An 18,859-nucleotide genomic window follows, 5' to 3' on the forward strand; every position below is an offset into this window, starting at 1 on the left:
CTCTGATTACGCAATTCATTTTGGCGGCCTTTTATTTTTTTTGTAATTGTAAAGCGACCTTGGGGGTGAGAAAGGCACCATCTCATCTCATTATCTCTAGCCGCTTTATCCTGTTCTACAGGGTCGCAGGCAAGCTGGAGCCTATCCCAGCTTACTACGGGCGAAAGGCGGGGTACACCCTGGACAAGTCGCCAGGTCATCACAGGGCTGACACATAGACACAGACAACCATTCACACTCACGGTCAATTTAGAGTCACCAGTTAACCTAACCTGCATGTCTTTGGACTGTGGGGGAAACCGGAGCACCCGGAGGAAACCCACGCGGACACGGGGAGAACATGCAAACTCCGCACAGAAAGGCCCTCGCCGGCCACGGGGCTCGAACCCGGACCTTCTTGCTGTGAGGCAACAGCACTAACCACTACACCACTGTGCCGCCCTATTATTATTATTATCATCAAGTGTTATAGAAACAAAATAGTGCCTGTTTTTTTTTTTTAAAGACCAGCACAAATTAGACGCGTCTTTCACAGTGAGATTCACAAGAACGCAGTTAAACATACGAATGTGAAAATCAACTGTGAAACCTGAAGCGTAATTAATTTGATTGCAGTTACCACTATCACACTTGATTGGGTTTTATTAATTGGAGATGCCAGAAAGGAAGGAAGGAAATCTAACTTGTAAGTATGTTTAGATTAACTGAAGCTCATGATGAGTTATTTTAGTATTTGGCCAGTCGCCAACTACTTAACACACACACACACACACACAATTCTTGCTTTGATAAACAGTAATGACATCAAATCAGTGCTTATCCTGCCTGTAAATCTGTGTGTGTGTGTGTGTGGGGGGATTGTCTTCCACTTGAATTTTGGTGTAGTCTTGTTTGGACTCTACAATGGGCATGGAAGCTGCTCCTGATTAGCACTGATGACAGTTCATGCAGGTGAACGCGTGTGTGTACGTATGTGAATGCATGTGTTTGTACCAAGTGCACAGGTGGGTCCGGTCCAGCCATCTGCACAATGGCAATTGAAGCCTGTCTGGTCTTCTTTACACGTTGCTCCATTCAGACATGGAGAAGAAAGACATGCATGCTCCACTGAGAGAGAGAGAGAGAGAGAGACCTTAAACAGAACTGTCACTGTTTTGTCTGTTTCTAAATGCAGTAGCTCAGTAGCAAGATACACTTAACATACCATTTGTTTCATTTGACAAGCTTTATCATCTTATCTCAAACACATTTTATGTCAGGATTCCATTTATTATTCACAGCATGTACAATCTTGTCTTTCTCTTCATTGTCTTAAATAGTGAATCATCCCACTGGGATGCTGCTTGTTTTGGCCATGCTCTGAAAACTCCTCATTTAACCGATTAGATAAGACTTCAACCAGAATACGTAATTAAGGAAGCAAATCCTGATCTCACAGAATGTCCTTTAACACGCAGGGTACAAATAAATAACCTCAGCATTGCCACATCCAGGAAGAACTGAATTCACGCAATCCTAGACAACCCTGGTGGTTTATTCTGTTCGAACTTCGATTCGATTCTTATTCTGTTCGACCTCGAAGTCATCCTTCTTTGTTGTTTCTCTCAGTAGTATTTTCATCTCTGAACTTGCAATGGCTTACATCCTCTGGCAGACTTTACTTTGGAACTATTAATAAACTTTTATTCTCAACTGTTCCTGCTACACAAGGAGTTCAATTTATGGTCACTTCCTCTCCTGTGGGAACTTCGGAGGAGGACGGAGAACACCTACAGTTGAGAAGGTTGAGCCTGGGGCCTATAGTGTGTATGGATTTAAGGCTGATGATACAGTATCTACTCCATACCGTTCCATCTCAAACACTAATGCAGGCTCTTTCCTCAGCAGCAAAGGGACAGTCCACATTCCCAAGGCACATTTCCATTACATAAGGGCCCGGTCCCACAACACTGATAACTATAACTATACCTATAACTACACCTATGTCTGAATTTAGTTCCGGTCTGGAGCAGTCACGCCACAACTATAATCCCGACTATAATCCAGGTTGGTCCTGCCACTCGGGTCAATAACTTAGGAATAGTCATGGAAGTTTTTTCCAAGGAGTAGCACATTATTCCAGGTCATACGGTACTGACTTCAAAACAACCCATGCGCACACTCCAGTGGTTGACAAAACATGGATAGGTCACAGATTACGGAAATATAATAAAAAAGGATATAAAATACGGAGTGGTTACGGATTTTAATACGGGTGCATCATGGATGCTAATAATTTAGGGATTGGACACGGACGTTTCAGTATATTACAGATTGGTTACCGATTTCATATGGATGATGCATCATAGATAAAAAAAAATTAAGAAGTCTAAAACAATTACATGTTTGGACTGCCAAAGTTCATAATTAAAAAATCTTACCTGCATTTATATGTTGCCTTTATTCATTTACTATTCATCTCATCTCATCTCATTATCTCTAGCCGCTTTATCCTGTTCTACAGGGTCACAGGCAAGCTGGAGCCTATCCCAGCTGACTACGGGCGAAAGGCGGGGTACACCCTGGACAAGTCGCCAGGTCATCACAGGGCTGACACATAGACACAGACAACCATTCACACTCACATTCACACCTACGGTCAATTTAGAGTCACCAGTTAACCTAACCTGCATGTCTTTGGACTGTGGGGGAAACCGGAGCACCCGGAGGAAACCCACGCGGACACGGGGAGAACATGCAAACTCCACACAGAAAGGCCCTCGCCGGCTACGGGGCTCGAACCCGGACCTTCTTGCTGTGAGGCGACAGTGCTAACCACTACACCACCGTGCCGCCCTGTATCTTTACTATTCATATGTGATATTTCACGGAAAATATCACACATCCATGAATAAAAGATCCGTGCTTTGTATTATATTTTTTATTTTCTGTGAATCTGTATTCCGTGACTTCATGACGCAACAAGGATGTATAAAGATCCCTGGGAAAAACAACACATGCTCAGACAACGTCACATGTAAACGATTGGTCAGATGTTTTATCGGATCAGGTCCAGGCCTGGAAAAATGGCTCCAGAAGCAATCTCACTGATACGGATAAACCCAAGCCTGGGCTATAGGTATCGTTATCGGTCTGGTGTGAGCACTGACCACATAAACTACAAGGGCCCGATTTATTTATAGTTATCGTTATAATTGTAGTTATAGTTATTGTTGGACCGGGCCTTAAGTTGAGTCCATGTAAAACTGTCCATTACTGTCCATGCCTGCTGCCTGACTGGTATTGCATCTGACCCCCGTCCAGATGGTAAGCCCACAAAATGACTCCACATCACCAGTTTGGGCCCAACCAGGTTTCATGCGTGGCCCAGCCTCCACGCCTTCAGCTGCAGAAACGGCCCCCACGTCTCGCTCCAGTGGTAGGTCTCAGTAACCTTAATCTGGGTAGGGTATCCTGAGTTTGTTTTATAGCTTTAACGAGGATCTTAAGGATCTCTCTTCCCTCAGATCTGTTTACCAAAGGTGGCACTATTGGGAGCGTTCAGCTTACGGTGATGTAGACCTGAGATCTCAATCCATTTTCAACAGAACAGAAAATACAGTTAAAGAAAAAAAAAAAGAAAATGAGACGCGCACTTGACTTGGCACTGGAATAAAAGCTACAGTGACCAAACAAATGACAGTGTAAAAATGTTTATAGCACAGCTACACATATGATACAGTAAACAGAAAGAACAGAAAACAGAAAGGAATCGATGCCAAACAAATCAATACAGCCCAAATAAAAACTCATAACACATCAAATGCTCATGTATGATTGTAATCTGGCTCATAAAATTATTCTTTGATGATTGAGAATCAATATTAAGCATGATTAATCTTGCAAAGTTTGTAGTGTTACTGAATTAATTAGTGCCACATTATGGTGGATCAGACGGAATAAAATCTGCTGGATGAAAGAAGGTCTTTTTTTTTTATTCTACTCACCAATGCTGCAGTTACGGCCACGAAATCCATCCTGACACACACACTGATACTCATTCGGTTCTGTGTTGATACAAGTACCACCATTTTTACAGGGCTGGTGGGTTCCACAGTAATTCAGATCTGAGAGAGAGAGAGAGAGAGAGAGAGAGAGAGAATACACTACTGTTCAAAAGTTTGGGGTCACCCAGACAATTTTGTGTCTTCCATGAAAAGTCACACTTTTATTTACCACCATAAGTTGTAAAATGAATAGAAAATATAGTCAAGACATTTTTCTGGCCATTTTGAGCATTTAATCGACCCCACAAATGTGATGCTCCAGAAACTCAATCTGCTCAAAGGAAGGTCAGTTTTATAGCTTCTCTAAAGAGCTCAACTGTTTTCAGCTGTGCTAACATGATTGTACAAGGGTTTTCTAATCATCCATTAGCCTTCTGAGGCAATGAGCAAACACATTGTACCATTAGAACACTGGAGTGAGAGTTGCTGGAAATGGGCCTCTATACACCTATGTACACTACCGTTCAAAAGTTTGGGGTCACTTTGAAATGTCCTTATTTTTGAAAGAAAAGCACTGTTCTTTTCAATGAAGATCACTTTAAACTAATCAGAAATCCACTCTATACATTGCTAATGTGGTAAATGACTATTCTAGCTGCAAATGTCTGGTTTTTGGTGCAATATCTCCATAGGTGTATAGAGGCCCATTTCCAGCAACTCTCACTCCAGTGTTCTAATGGTACAATGTGTTTGCTCATTGCCTCAGAAGGCTAATGGATGATTAGAAAACCCTTGTACAATCATGTTAGCACAGCTGAAAACAGTTTAGCTCTTTAGAGAAGCTATAAAACTGACCTTCCTTTGAGCAGACTAAGGCCAAGTTTACATTAGACCGTATCTGTCTCGTTTTCTTCGCGGATGCACTGTCCGTTTACATTAAAACGCCTGGAAACGCCGGGAAACGGGAATCCGCCAGGGTCCACGTATTCAATCCAGATCGTGTCAGCTCCGGTGCTGTGTAAACATTGAGAATACGCGGATACGCTGTGCTGAGCTCTAGCTGGCGTCGTCATTGGACAACGTCACTGTGACATCCACCTTCCTGATTCGCTGGCGTTGGTCATGTGACGCGACTGCTGAAAAACGGCGCGGACTTCCGCCTTGTATCACCTTTCATTAAAGAGTATAAAAGTATGAAAATACTGCAAATACTGATGCAAATACTGCCCATTGTGTAGTTATGATTGTCTTTAGGCTTGCCATCCTTCCACTTGCAAGTGGTAAGTGATATGCGCTGGGATCACACACACAGCGGCTCAGTCCCGAATCACAGCTTGTGCACTTCACTCGCGCGCTCTGTGAGCTGCGCAGGGCCGGAGTGCGCACCCTCCAGAGGGCACTCGCTGTTCAGGGCGGAGTGATTTGGAGCGCAGGATGCCTGCGGAGCCGAGCGTATCCGTGTATTGGTGTTGCTGTGTGCACGCAAATCGTGTATTGGTGTTGCTGTGTGCACACTAATCGTTTTAAAAACGTTAATCTGATGATCCGCTGATACGGTCTAATGTAAACATGGGCTGAGTTTCTGGAGCATCACATTTGTGGGGTCGATTAAATGCTCAAAAGGGCCAGAAAAATGTCTTGACTATATTTTCTATTCATTTTACAACTTATGGTGGTAAATAAAAGTGTGACTTTTCATGGAAAGCACAAAATTGTCTGGGTGACCCCAAACTTTTGAACGGTAGTGTAGATATTGCACCAAAAACCAGACATTTGCAGCTAGAATAGTCATTTACCACATTAGCAATGTATAGAGTGGATTTCTGATTAGTTTAAAGTGATCTTCATTGAAAAGAACAGTGCTTTTCTTTCAAAAATAAGGACATTTCAAAGTGACCCCAAACTTTTGAACGGTAGTGTATAAGACAGACAAAAATATGAAATGGTTTATTTACTAAGTAATAATGGCACATAAAATCTCCGAGACGACTGACAAGAAGATTTCTCACTCAAACACACTTGAGCAATTTTCTGTTCTGTTCTTATATAAACATTATATAACGTTTCGAACTGAAAGAAGAGAAAGTAGAGCATGCAAACCCATCACAATGCTGCACATAGATTTGCCAAAGATGCTTTCAAATTAACAAGCTACCAAATTAGGTAGTTATGTAAGCAGGCAACAAAGGCCCACTTCAGTAAAGTATTCAGGCCCAAAAATCAAACCAAAAAAAAAAAAAAAGATGTAAGACGTAAAAACGCAGTAGATTTTTTACATAATCCTATACAGATTTGATTAGACAGTATGTGTATGTGCAGAGTTTTACATGTACCATATTCTCACAAATTGATGTTATGGAGGGCGGCACGGTGGTGTAGTGGTTAGCAAGAAGGTTCTGGGTTCGAGCCCAGCATCCGACGGAGGCCTTTCTGTGTGGAGTTTGCATGTTCTCCCCGTGTCTGCATGGGTTTCTTCCACGTACTCTGGTTTCCCCCACAGTCCAAAGACATGCAGGTTAGGCTAACTGGTGGCTCTAAATTGACCGTAGGTGTGAATGTGAGTGTGAATGGTTGTCTGTGTCTTATGTCAGCCCTGCAATGATCTGGAGACTTGTCCAGGGTGTACCCCGCCTCTCACCCATAGTCAGCTGGGATAGGCTCCAGCTTGCCTGTGACCGTGTACAGGATAAGCGGCTACGGATAATGGATGGGTGGATAATGTTATGTACAGCAATTAATAAAAAAAAATTCTAGTGGCTATATTTGAGCTAAACCCCCACCCCTTCCCCAAATGCCTCACTGTTACGTAAAATCCTGTATTTATGTGCACTCCAGTTTCTACCACAACTAGGTCAGGTTTCTCTTCACTGACGCAAAAATCTTTTACTAAAGATATCCGTGGAGAGGAATGTTAATGGGTTCAACTTATTAGGCTTTGCTCTGGCAGAGCTGTATTGGGCGGTGTAGTGGTTCGCACTGTCGCTTTGTGGCAAGAAGGTTCTGAGTTCAAGCCCAGCGGCTGATGGGGGCCTTTCTGTGTGGAGTTTGCATGTTCTCCCCGTGTCTACACGGGTTTCCTCTGGGTGCTCCGGTTTCCCCCACAGTCCAAAGACATGCATTTACTGGGGAAGCCATGGCCTAATGGTTATAGAAGCAGCTTTGGGACCAAAAGGTTGCCGGTTTGATTCCCAGGAATGGCTCAAGTGTGCTTGAACAAGGTACCTAACCTCCAACTGCGCCAGGTATGTTGTATGTCCAGATAAGAGCGTTTGTTAAATGCCTGTAATGTAATGTAATGGTTAGGTTAACATGGGATGGCCTTGGGTTTGAAGTGCCCTAGGCCATCCCTGGGTTCTGTAGCATAGCTGCCCACTGCTCTGGGTATGTATGTGTGTGCTCGCTGCTTCAGTGGGGTTAAAAGTCAAGAGGAATTTCACGGTGTGCTTAAGTGTACGTGTGATAAACAAAGTTGTCGTTCTTCTTCTTGACAACTGGTATGGCTTCCAAAGTGTTTGTTAGTTTATATCCCCGAGTTCAAAGTGGTCATTCCAGATTCATATATCGATTGGCTCAATTGCTGTTTTTAATGAGGAAAAATGAAGAATCCTTTGGTGTGTTTTTAAATTATAACTCACAGCAGCATACTCTGATGCTAAAACGTGGCATTTCTACACAAAATGCATGAAGGTGTGAGAATTTCACTGCACAGCAATAAAACTGGAAAGCTGAAACATTTTTCTTTTTTCCTAAGATTCATACAAAAGCTGAATTGGCAGGAACAAACAAACTAAGAAACAAACAAAACCCAGTTCTGCACCACACCGAGCCAAAATCAGGTCAGAGAGGATTTCTGTGAACGCGATTTTTCACTCCAACACCTCAGAAGAATCACAGTGGCAATTCTTTTGCTCTTTTATAATCTTTACTTAGTACTGGCTGCTTATGTTGGTGTGTGTGTGTGTGTGTGTGTGTGTGTGTGTGTGTGCATAAAATAGCCATTCACACAGTTATGGAGGAACAGTTTCGTTCTCTATTTCTAAAGCAGCACCCATCTCACATTGTGTTTACCCAAGACTATCAGCTTACAGGCTCTCAAAGCCATGAAGCCCCAAATGTGGGTTTTGCCCCGGCCAGCAGGGATCTAATGACTTAAAAATGCCCTGGCTTTGCTCTGCGCTGCACTGACAGAATGGAGTGGACTTTTCTGAAATGTTGTGAGAAAGCCTGTGCTGTTGTTAAGGGAGCTGTCCACTGGGACGACTTTATCTGATCATGGGAGTAAGCAAACCTTATTCACAATGCATATATTCACTTGCAGGAATATATTCAGCACACACACAAATATATATAGTACACATTTATTCCTCATCTTACCTTTGTCACAGAGCAGGCCGCCCCAGTTGGTGTCACACACACACTGCCAGGGTTCCATGCAGGTACCGTGGTCACAGCCTGGAAACGTCTCACACTCATCACACAGATCACCCTTCCAGCCATAATGACACCTAAGAAGATAAGGGCGGAAGAGCATGAAGGATGTGTGTGAGAGAGATAAAAGGGTAAACCAAAAAATCACGACAGTAAACAATGATTCATCTTTCAATGTAGGTTTGCATTTGCTCCAACTCACTCGCATTCTCCTGGAACAGTGCAGGAAGCACGGGCCATGTTACATCCCTGCTTACACACAGCTGCAACGGCACACACCCACACACAGAGCTAAGGTTAGTAACACCATAAACAGCGTGCCAATGTCAAACAGTAGTCACACAGGAAACTGAACTAAGTCAGTGCCCCATCATCACGTCACCTTCTCCATTATCTTCATCAGCCAACAGGATTTTGACATCGTTCACTGTTTTGATGTCAGTGTTGATTACTGAAACATCAATATTTCCAGTGTACGCCATGGCAACATGCTTCAGGATCCTGTGCAAGATTGTATTAAGGTTGACCCAACATTTTTTAAAATGTCAGTGCGCAGCAGTCTAAGGATGTGGTGCTAAGGTTGGCTCTTCCCATGCCCTCAAAGACAGGAAGAGGATGTTAATGTGAGAAAGGGGCAATTAGAGTGATGCTATTTGCTTATGCAGTTTTTGCAGTTATTCCCTTTTAAGGTCTTGGCTGTGTCTGAAATCGCTCTCTTACTCACTTGTTTAATATTTATTATACAGACTGTTCTCTGTAGAGCTCTATACAGGACATCAGTAAGGGAGACATTGAACAACACTTACTAGTGAGTTCTACTAAAATAATACCAATTCATATTCAATAAACAATACTTAAATAATTCAAACAAAAATACTTAGCAAACCAAAACCACAAAAAACAATTTCTTGTAATAAATATACAAAATTTCCTGTAAATTTTGGGGAAGCCAGGGCCTAATGGTTAGAGAAGCAGCTTTAGGAACAAAAGGTTGCCAGTTCAATTCCCTGGACCAGCAGGAATGGCTGAAGTGCCATTGAGCACGGCACCTAACCCCCAGCTGCTCTGGGTTTGTTGTATGTTGCTCTGGATCATCCATCCATTATCCGTAACCGCTCATCTTGTACAGGGCCGCAGGCAAGCTGGAGCCAATCCCAGCTGACTATGGGCGAGAGGTGGGGTACACCCTGGACAAGTCACCAGGTCATCTCAGGGCTGACACATAGACAAACAACCATTCACACCTACGGTCAATTTAGAGCCACCAATTAGCCTAACCTGCATGTCTTTGGACTGTAGGGGGAAACCAGAGCAAACCCACACAGAAAGGCCCCCATCGGCCACTTGGCTTGAACCCAGTACCTTCTTGCTGTGAGGCGGTAGTGCTAACCACTACACCACCGTGCCGCCCTGCTCTGGATCAGTGTCTGCTAAATGCCATTAATGTAATGTAAATACATTACTGACAAGTGGTGATTGTTAAACTAACATTTTTTAAAATTGATATTTGTTTATGAAATCTACAGCTCCAGTATTCATCCTGACAAGTAAATGGACGGAAACATGATGCATGCTAAGCCATGGCCTAATGGTTCAAGAAGCAGCTTTGGGACCAAAAGGTTGCTGGTTCAAGTCCCTGGACCAGCAGGAATGGCTGAAGTGCCCTTGAGCAAGGCACCTAACCCCCAACTGCTCTTTAGACTGCTCTGGGTTTGTTGTATGTTGCTCTGGATCAGTGTCTGATAAATGCCTGTGATCTATGTAACTGATGCCCTGTATCTAGGGCATCAGTTGTACACTAGATTTTATGGAGAGGAAAAAATTGATGGTTAAAAAAAAAAAGATGTACTTTTGTGAGATCTCACAAGTTATGCGAGATCTTCTGAAGTTTTTCTTTTCCAAGATCTCACAAAGGGGCGGCACGGTGGTGTAGTGGTTAGCGCTGTCGCCTCACAGCAAGAAGGTCCGGTTTCGAGCCCCGGGGCCGGCGAGGGCCTTTCTGTGCGGAGGGTGCATGTTCTCCCCGTGTCCGCGTGGGTTTCCTCCGGGTGCTCCGGTTTCCCCCACAGTCCAAAGACATGCAGGTTAGGTTAACTGGTGACTCTAAATTGACCGTAGGTGTGAATGTGAGTGTGAATGGTTGTCTGTGTCTATGTGTCAGCCCTGTGATGACCTGGCGACTTGTCCAGGGTGTACCCCGCCTTTCGCCCGTAGTCAGCTGGGATAGGCTCCAGCTTGCCTGCGACCCTGTAGAACAGGATAAAGCGGCTAGAGATAATGAGATGAATGAGATGAGATCTCACAAAGATTTTGCAGGATCTCACAAAAGAACTTCTTTTTTTCAACCATGTCCCTGCTGGGCCTCCGTAGGATTTACTGTGCACTATGGGTAAGAATGTCATGAACGATATTTAAACACTACACCCCAAATTCTGAGACCACACTGAAAATCTGATGGTTTTTTTTCTTTTTTCATTTCAAACTAGAAATAAAATGCAAGGTTTTTGAATTTGGAAAAAAACAACAATGAAAGGAAATGGCTATCTTGAATATTCAATATTCAAAGTTTTGCACGATTTCTAGGTCACATTTTTAATTGTAAACAAGTTTGTGATTTTGCCCATGTGAACTCCTTTGTACGAAAGGTCGGATTTTCATTGAGCCCATTGAAGCATGTGTTCAGATGACACTCCCATGGATTTGATCTAACATGTACAGTTAGGTTTTACATAAACCCGGAGAGTCCGTGCCAGCTCATGTGCATGTTAAAGCAAAGACATTTGGAAATTCTTGGAGATATTTCTTCGATTCTATTTTTCTTTCAAGTTATTGCTGAAACTATTAGTTGTAATTAAAAATGTCATGTTAAATTAGTCTAGACACTAGACGCAATTAGACAGACTAGGCACTAGCCTGCTTTGGCTAACTTTTACTGTATGCCTGATGCATATTCAGTAATAAACAGTTTTCACTTGATGTTTCATGGTCATCATTGATGGAGTGGATTTATTTGTGTTGGGGCCTAGACCCACAAACCCTTCACTATAGTCACATTATAAACCTTGATATACCAAAAGCTGTCTGTTCTGACCATTAGCGATTCCCTTTAGATACCCTGAGACTTTTATGAAATCATAAACCCTGAAATTTCTCCCCCTTTCACAAACCTCACTCAATCCCTTAATCAGTGCGAGGGTGTGGTCTGCTTTCACAAAAAATGGTGAAACAGTGTGACGGCAGAACAGATCAGCTCACCCTGTCTACACTCTGGTCCAGTCCAGCCATCTTTGCAGACTTTACTGCCCGCCGTATCGCAGTCGAAATGGCCAAAGAAGTCATCGCGGGCACGGCAGAACTTGTTGCATAGCGGCCCATAATAGTTGGTGTCGCAGCGGAAACGCAGCCGGTACTCGAGAGTAAAGTGGCGGCCATGGGACTTGTACGACTGCCATTGCTCTCCGGGGTTCAGCATAGAGGACAACAACACCCGCTCGATCAGCTCCTCCTGACCAACTGGGGGGAACAGAGAATTTTATTAAAAATGTTAATACTGATACCTGATAATCGGTGTTGACAAGAAGCGTAAGCAGTTTTCTAAATAAAAAGTAAAAAAAAAAAATCCTATATTTCGCTTCTGTTTCAAGTAGATTTTCCCGCATAAGTTCCCCCCAGTTTGGCAAAAATAGATATTGGACTTTTACTCCTCAGACTCCCAATGTTGGTGAGTCTAGCCGTACATTTATCAGTTATTCCACAAAATCGAGTCGTACATGAGCTGATAGCCAACAAGGCGCGTAGCACCGAGTCAGCTATAAGCCATGTACGACGAGATTGAGTGGAATAACTGTTTTATTCTATCCACATTCACTGGACTTTGAGAAACAGAGCATTTTCATTTTTAGCAAATTCGATAAATAAAAACTTTATACAAAACATCTGACAAAATCATTTCCGCTTAGAATGTAAACAAACCGGCGAAATGACAGGAGCAATTTGTGAAAAAATGCTATGATAATAATTCTTGAAAAATAAAAAAAGATACATACTTACCATCAAATACTTTTATGACCTCGCCTGCGACGGAGCAAGCGGGGCGAGGTATTGTAATCAGTGTGGTTTGTTTGTGTGTCTGTCTGTCTGTTAAAGGACCCATGGCATGGTGGTTTGTTGATGCTTTAAACGGGCTCGTGGAGGTTTCCGGATGTTATATCTGCAGCCTTTCTCGAAATGAACCCTCGGCACGTAGATATACCCTCCTGGGAGAAAGCCCCATTTCAGCGCTTTTCCCAGTGCATCGTTTTGCTAATGAGAAGCATGGAGGTGGGGAAGGGTAGAGGGTGGGGGCGGGCCATGGGGGGAGGGGGAGGGGCTTGACCAAGCTGCGGGCATGAGTGAGAGTGTTCGGAGTGGTAGTTTACGAACGTATAATACCCCAGGCTTGAACACGCACTCCATAACCAAAGAGGATAGAAGCAGCAACTACAGCAACATATCGCTTATCCAACAGAAGACATGCATTGCGGAGCAATAGTCAAACATAAGCTCATAAGTTACAGTCAATTTCCAGACTAAACTCAGTTTAACAGAGCATGCTGCATGCTTTTTGGTTTTGTAGCGCAGAGTACCTGGCTAACTGCAGGAAGCGGTTAGCTGCACAGCTAATGTAGCCATTGCAAGGTTAACGCACCGATTTTAAAACACGGCAAAACGACTTAACAGTTATACACTTACTTGTTCGGTGTTTGTGGCTGATGCGGCAGGGATGCTTGGTACGGACCCAGGCTTCAGTGACAGTTGATGTGCAAAACCTGCCCTGTACTGTCCCAAGATGTGGAAACATTCATCAGGAAAATGCTTCTGACAAACATACACCGTCTTAGGTAGACTTGACGGCGTATTACTGGAGTAAATAAAATTAAACCACTGCGTCTTCAGGGGCTCTCCCGTCGGCAGTAAAAACAGACTCCTTTCTGTGTTGTCACATCCATGTACAGCGCAATTTCCATGTTTCGCTCGCTTAGGTGGTGCCATATTGTTGTGTCCTCTATGGTCTCCTCACTACAAAATTGAAGTGACGTATCTATGGTGGCAACTTTTGAGCTGGGCGGGCAATCCATACAGTGGGTGGGAATCCAGAGGGGGGGCGTGGGGATCATCTCCCTTGCTGACGTAGTAAAGGGAAGAGCCTATCAACGCGTCATTTTGACGCGCCATTCTCAAATGTTGACAATAGTTTGGTTTACACATTATGACATTTCTAGCCACTGGGGTGACTTAAGAAGGTCAGAGGAACTCATTTTAACGTTAAAAAACCTCAGAAAGTGAAAATTTCATGCCATGGGACCTTTAACAATCTAGCATCTAGACGGTTGCACCAATTGACTTCAAATTTGCAGGGTAGGTGGGCAATGATCTGTAGATTACCTGATTAAGTTTTGGGAGTGATCAGGTCAAGGTCACTGGAAAGGTCAACCTTTCGGTCAAAATAACATATTTTCCATTATAACTCAAAAACGGTTGCCGATAGACAGATCTTTACAATTATGAGCATATAGGAGTTCCTATATGGCCTTTCATTTGGCACCATGAGCTTTGACCTTGAGTGACCTTGAAAGATCAAACTCAAGGTCACAGATTTTCAGAGGGCTGTAATTTAAAAACGGTTGATGGTAGACAGATATTTACCATTATCAACTTATAGGAAGTGCCATATGGGCTTTCATTTGGCACCATGATCTTTGACCTTGAGTGACCTTGAAAGGTCAAACTCAAGGTCATGGATTTTCAGAGGGCTGTAACTTAAAAACAGTTGATGGAAGACAGATATGTACCCTTATCAATTTATAGGAAATCCCATATGGGCTTTCATTTGGCACCATGATCTTTGACCTGGAGTGACCCTGAAAGGTCAAACTGAAGGTCATGGGTTTTCAAAGAGCTATAACTTTAAAATGGTTCATGATAGACAGATGTTTATCATTATTAACATATAAGAAGTTCAATATGGGCTTTCAGTTGCCGCCATGACCTTTGACCTTGAATTACTTTGAAATGTCAAACTCAAGGTCACGGATTTTCATAGGACTATAACCTGACAGCTGATGATTGAGAAATATTACCATTATCAACTTATACGTATAAAATAAGTGCTGCCGGGCGAGGTTTGTTTTGCCTGCCAACACTTGTTCCATATTTTTTGGGGGGGTTTTGTTTTTGAGTAGAGTTTTTATTTTGTCCTTGATTGGTTCAGCAACACGCTTTACCATTTTGTTTTTCTCTACTCACGGTATATGAGCTGATAGCCTAGTAGTAGAGTAACCAGTCAGAGCGTGCGACTGCTCATATCCAGTGAATGTGGATAGAAAAATTCCACTTTTTGTAACTAGATATGGGGTGTGTCACCACAAAATGAGTCCAGTGTAGCAGAAGTTCATTCTGAGATACAGCGATTTGAACTGAAAGTTTTTTCTAATTTTGCCATAAATACATTCCTTAATCTATAATGCATTTGTCACCAAAATATTACACTGTAAAACAAGCTATAAGTATGACTTTGTATGAAAATTAAATGTGTCCTGTGCATTAATTTCAATTTACATGTCACAAAGTTTACAGCTGATTTTCCATAAACATTTTCGCAAGTTTCTCTGGATTGGCTACACCAAATTTAACAAATTACCCCGAATTTTAAAGATAGTTACCTGCAGGTATAGAATATCCAATAAAACAAAGTTCAATTTTCTGATCAACTGGACTCATTTTGTTGTGACATGCCCCATATTTTTCCTATTAGGTTTGCTGAAGTTACTGAACAAATAACTATAGTTAATGAATAATAGGGGTGGGTGATATGACTGAAAATATCATATCACGATACTTCAAAACCTTTAAACAATAAATGATGTGCATCATGATATATTATACAGTCGGTTTGTTACAAAACTACCAGCAAAAGAGTAGTGTTGCATTTTAGAAAATATTGCATTTAACACTGATTTTCTTTTTCATAAATCTACAAAAATGTCAACATTTTACAAATTTTAAAAAATCCAACCTTTAAAGGAGAACTGAAGGCAAATTTTTTATTATAAAAATTCTATTTATCTCATTTTATTAAATGCATTTTAATAATGCATTTTTGATCGCTATTTTGTCGCTGCTATAGCAAGGTATGAGTGTTTGAAATATGCTATGGAATATATCAGTCCATATGTCAAAGCGATGGCCGTAAACGAGATTCGTTGAGACCTGTGCGAGACATTGTAGGACGGAAGTAAAACGTACAGCGGAAATCAAAATGACCGACATCTGCCAACGTTGCCAAAAGATGCGCGCGCCCTCTTTCGAATGCTGACGTAATCAAGCTGGAAGTTTTGTTTGTTTTGATAGCAATCAGGAAAGTTTGAAAAAAGTAGGCAGTAATCGTCATTTAAACTCGGTTTTGTGCAACATTTCGTTTGGAAAACAGTTTTCAAAATAGCGGCACTGACACCTGGCTGACGCTTCACGTTTCGAAGTCTCGCACAAGTCTCGTGAAGATCGCACAGATACGGTAAGCGACGCCTGCCGTGGACCAAACGAACTAAATTCGACATGGCTAAAAACTGAATAAGCCGATAAGTATAATATTTAATCGCAATTAGTTGCCAATACGAGTCGTGATAAAACCGAAAACGTAATTGAATAACACATTAATTAAGAAATAAAGCAACTTTAATAATGACTTCAGTTCTCCTTTAACATATCAGTTGTCTTCAGTCAGAATTTTTAATTGATAAAATGTTATGAAAAGATTCTACAATATAAAATACCTACGATATCGACATGTAGACCAGAATTATTTTGTCAGCACTAGTGGTGATAGTGATGATTGGGATTGTGAAGAAAAGAACAATGTTAAAGACCAGCTTTAAACACTGAGAAAGATTGAAGTCTGTTTCAAAATGTGAAAGAAAATTGATCGTCCTCACCATTGTCATGGTAAAAAAGAAAAAGAAAAAAGAAAGGTAAGAAAAAGACATGATAGAAAAATCCAGCAGGGAAAATAGACCTACGTGATCGCTCTTTGTCAGTGTGTGTGTGTGTGTGTGTGTGTGTGTGTGTGTTTTGTAGATACCTGCACTGAGAAAAATAATGGTGAGAGAGAACAGACAAAGAAAGATCACTGGGGTTTAAAAAATCAAGAAATGAAAACAGGATCAAGGTGTGCAAACACTGATACGTTATCCGATGGAACCACTGACACATCATATTAACATCAACTACACACACAGATAAGACAAAGTATCACAGTCAGATTACAATGGCTCTAGTCACACTGCACATCATGGCTACACACACACGCACACAGAGCTGATTATTCTCTTTACTACTGCAAATCCATGGAGTGCAGTTGCATTATCCTGCATGAATAATAGTAAGGGTAATTAGTGCTGTGGCCCATTTAAACAGGGTCTCTAAACGTCGATTCTGCCACTCGCTGACTTTTAATGGAGCGGGGGAATATAACTCCCTTGTGATAACTGTGGGCTGACCGCACTTATGCTAATTCTTCACTTAAACATTCAATGTTATGCTGAGTTTCCAGTTTCTTCGGCGTACCTATGAAGTAGATTAAAAATAGCAATTAGATGTACGTACATGTAAAATCATTACCAATCTCAAAGAATGCACTCACATACATACAGGGCACATTAACAATACAGTGTTGCTTGAAAGTTTGTGAACCCTTTAGAATTTTCTATATTTCTGCATAAATATGACCTAAAACAGCATCAGATTTTCACACAAGTCCTAAAAGTAGATCAAGAGAACCCAGTTAAACAAATGAGACAAAAATATTATACTTCGTCATTTATTTATTGAGGAAAATGATCCAATATTACATATCTGTGAGTGGCAAAAGTATGTGAACCTCTAAGATTAGCAGTTCATTTGAAGGTGAAATTAGAGTCAGGTGTTTTCAATCAATGGGATGACAATCAGGTGTGAGTGGGCACCCTGTTTTATTTAAAGAACAGGGATCTATCAAGGCGGCATGGTGGTGTAGTGGTTAGCGCTGTCGCCTCACAGCAAGAAGGTCCTGGGTTCAAGCCCCGGGGCCGGCGAGGGCCTTTCTGTGTGGAGTTTGCATGTTCTCCCCGTGTCCGCGTGGGTTTCCTCCCGGTGCTCCGGTTTCCCCCACAGTCCAAAGACATGCAGGTTAGGTTAACTGGTGACTCTAAATTGACCGTAGGTGTGAATGTGAGTGTGAATGGTTGTCTGTGTCTATGTGTCAGCCCTGTGATGACCTGGCGACTTGTCCAGGGTGTACCCCGCCTTTCGCCCGTAGTCAGCTGGGATAGGCTCCAGCTTGCCTGCGACCCTGTAGAAGGATAAAGCGGCTAGAGATAATGAGATGAATGAGGGATCTATCAAAGTCTGATCTTCACAACACATGTTTGTGGAAGTGTATCATGGCACGAACAAAGGAGTTTTCTGAGGACCTCAGGAAAAGTGTTGTTGATGCTCATCAGGCTGGAAAAGTTTACAAAAGCATCTCTAAAGAGTTTGGACTCCACCAACCCACAGTCAGATTGATTGTGTACAAATGGAGGAAATTCAAGACCATTGTTACCCTCCCCAGGAGTGGTCGACCAACAAAGATCACTCCAAGAGCAAGGCGTGTAATAGTCGGCGAGGTCACAAAGGACCCCAGGGTAACTTCTAAGCAACTGAAGGCCTCTCTCACATTGGCTAATGTTCATGAGTCCACCATCAGGAGAACACTGAACAACAATGGTGTGCATGGCAGGGTTGCAAGGAGAAAGCCACTGCTCTCCAAAAAGAACATTGCTGCTCGTCTGCAGTTTGCTAAAGATCATGTGGACAAGCCAGAAGGCTATTGGAAAAATGTTTTGTGGATGGATGAGACCAAAATAGAACTTTTTGGTTTAAATGAGAAGCGTTATGTTTGGAGAAAGGAAAACACTGCATTCCAGCATAAGAACCTTATCCCATTTGTGAAACTCGGTGGTGGTAGTATCATGGTTTGGGCCTGTTTTGCTGCATCTGGGCCAGGACAGCTTGCCATCATTGATGGAAGAATGAATTCTGAATTATACCAATGAATTCTAAAGGAAATGTCAGGACATCTGTCCATGAACTGAATCTCAAGAGAAGGTGGGTCATGCAGCAAGACAATGACCCTAAGCACACAAGTCGTTCTACCAAAAATGGTTAAAGAAGAATAAAGTTAATGTTTTGGAATGGCCAAGTCAAAGTCCTGACCTTAATCCAATCGAAATGTTGTGGAAGAACCTGAAGCGAGCAGTTCATGTGAGGAAACCCACCAACATCCCAGAGTTGAAGCTGTTCTGTACGGAGGAATGGGCTAAAATTCCTCCAAGCCGGTGTGCAGGACTGATCAACAGTCACCAGAAACGTTTAGTTGCAGTTATTGCTGC

The 18,859-nt window shown here is 42.3% G+C and overlaps 1 protein-coding gene across 1 annotated transcript in view; it reads right to left on the reverse strand.

The window, feature by feature from the left end:
• LOC132888096 (protein jagged-1b) overlaps positions 1-18,859 on the reverse strand; it is a 145,154-nt gene that overhangs the window by 12,542 nt on the left and 113,753 nt on the right. The window contains exons 4-8 of the mRNA XM_060924084.1: positions 11,670-11,927; positions 8,617-8,677; positions 8,361-8,491; positions 3,987-4,106; positions 994-1,107 (exon numbers count right to left, since the gene is read on the reverse strand). Coding sequence (XP_060780067.1) covers positions 994-1,107; positions 3,987-4,106; positions 8,361-8,491; positions 8,617-8,677; positions 11,670-11,927 — 684 coding nt within the window. The remainder of the gene's footprint in view (positions 1-993; positions 1,108-3,986; positions 4,107-8,360; positions 8,492-8,616; positions 8,678-11,669; positions 11,928-18,859) is intronic.

Source organism: Neoarius graeffei, chromosome 6, assembly GCF_027579695.1.
Source record: "Neoarius graeffei isolate fNeoGra1 chromosome 6, fNeoGra1.pri, whole genome shotgun sequence".
NCBI classification, from domain to species: Eukaryota; Metazoa; Chordata; class Actinopteri; order Siluriformes; family Ariidae; genus Neoarius; species Neoarius graeffei.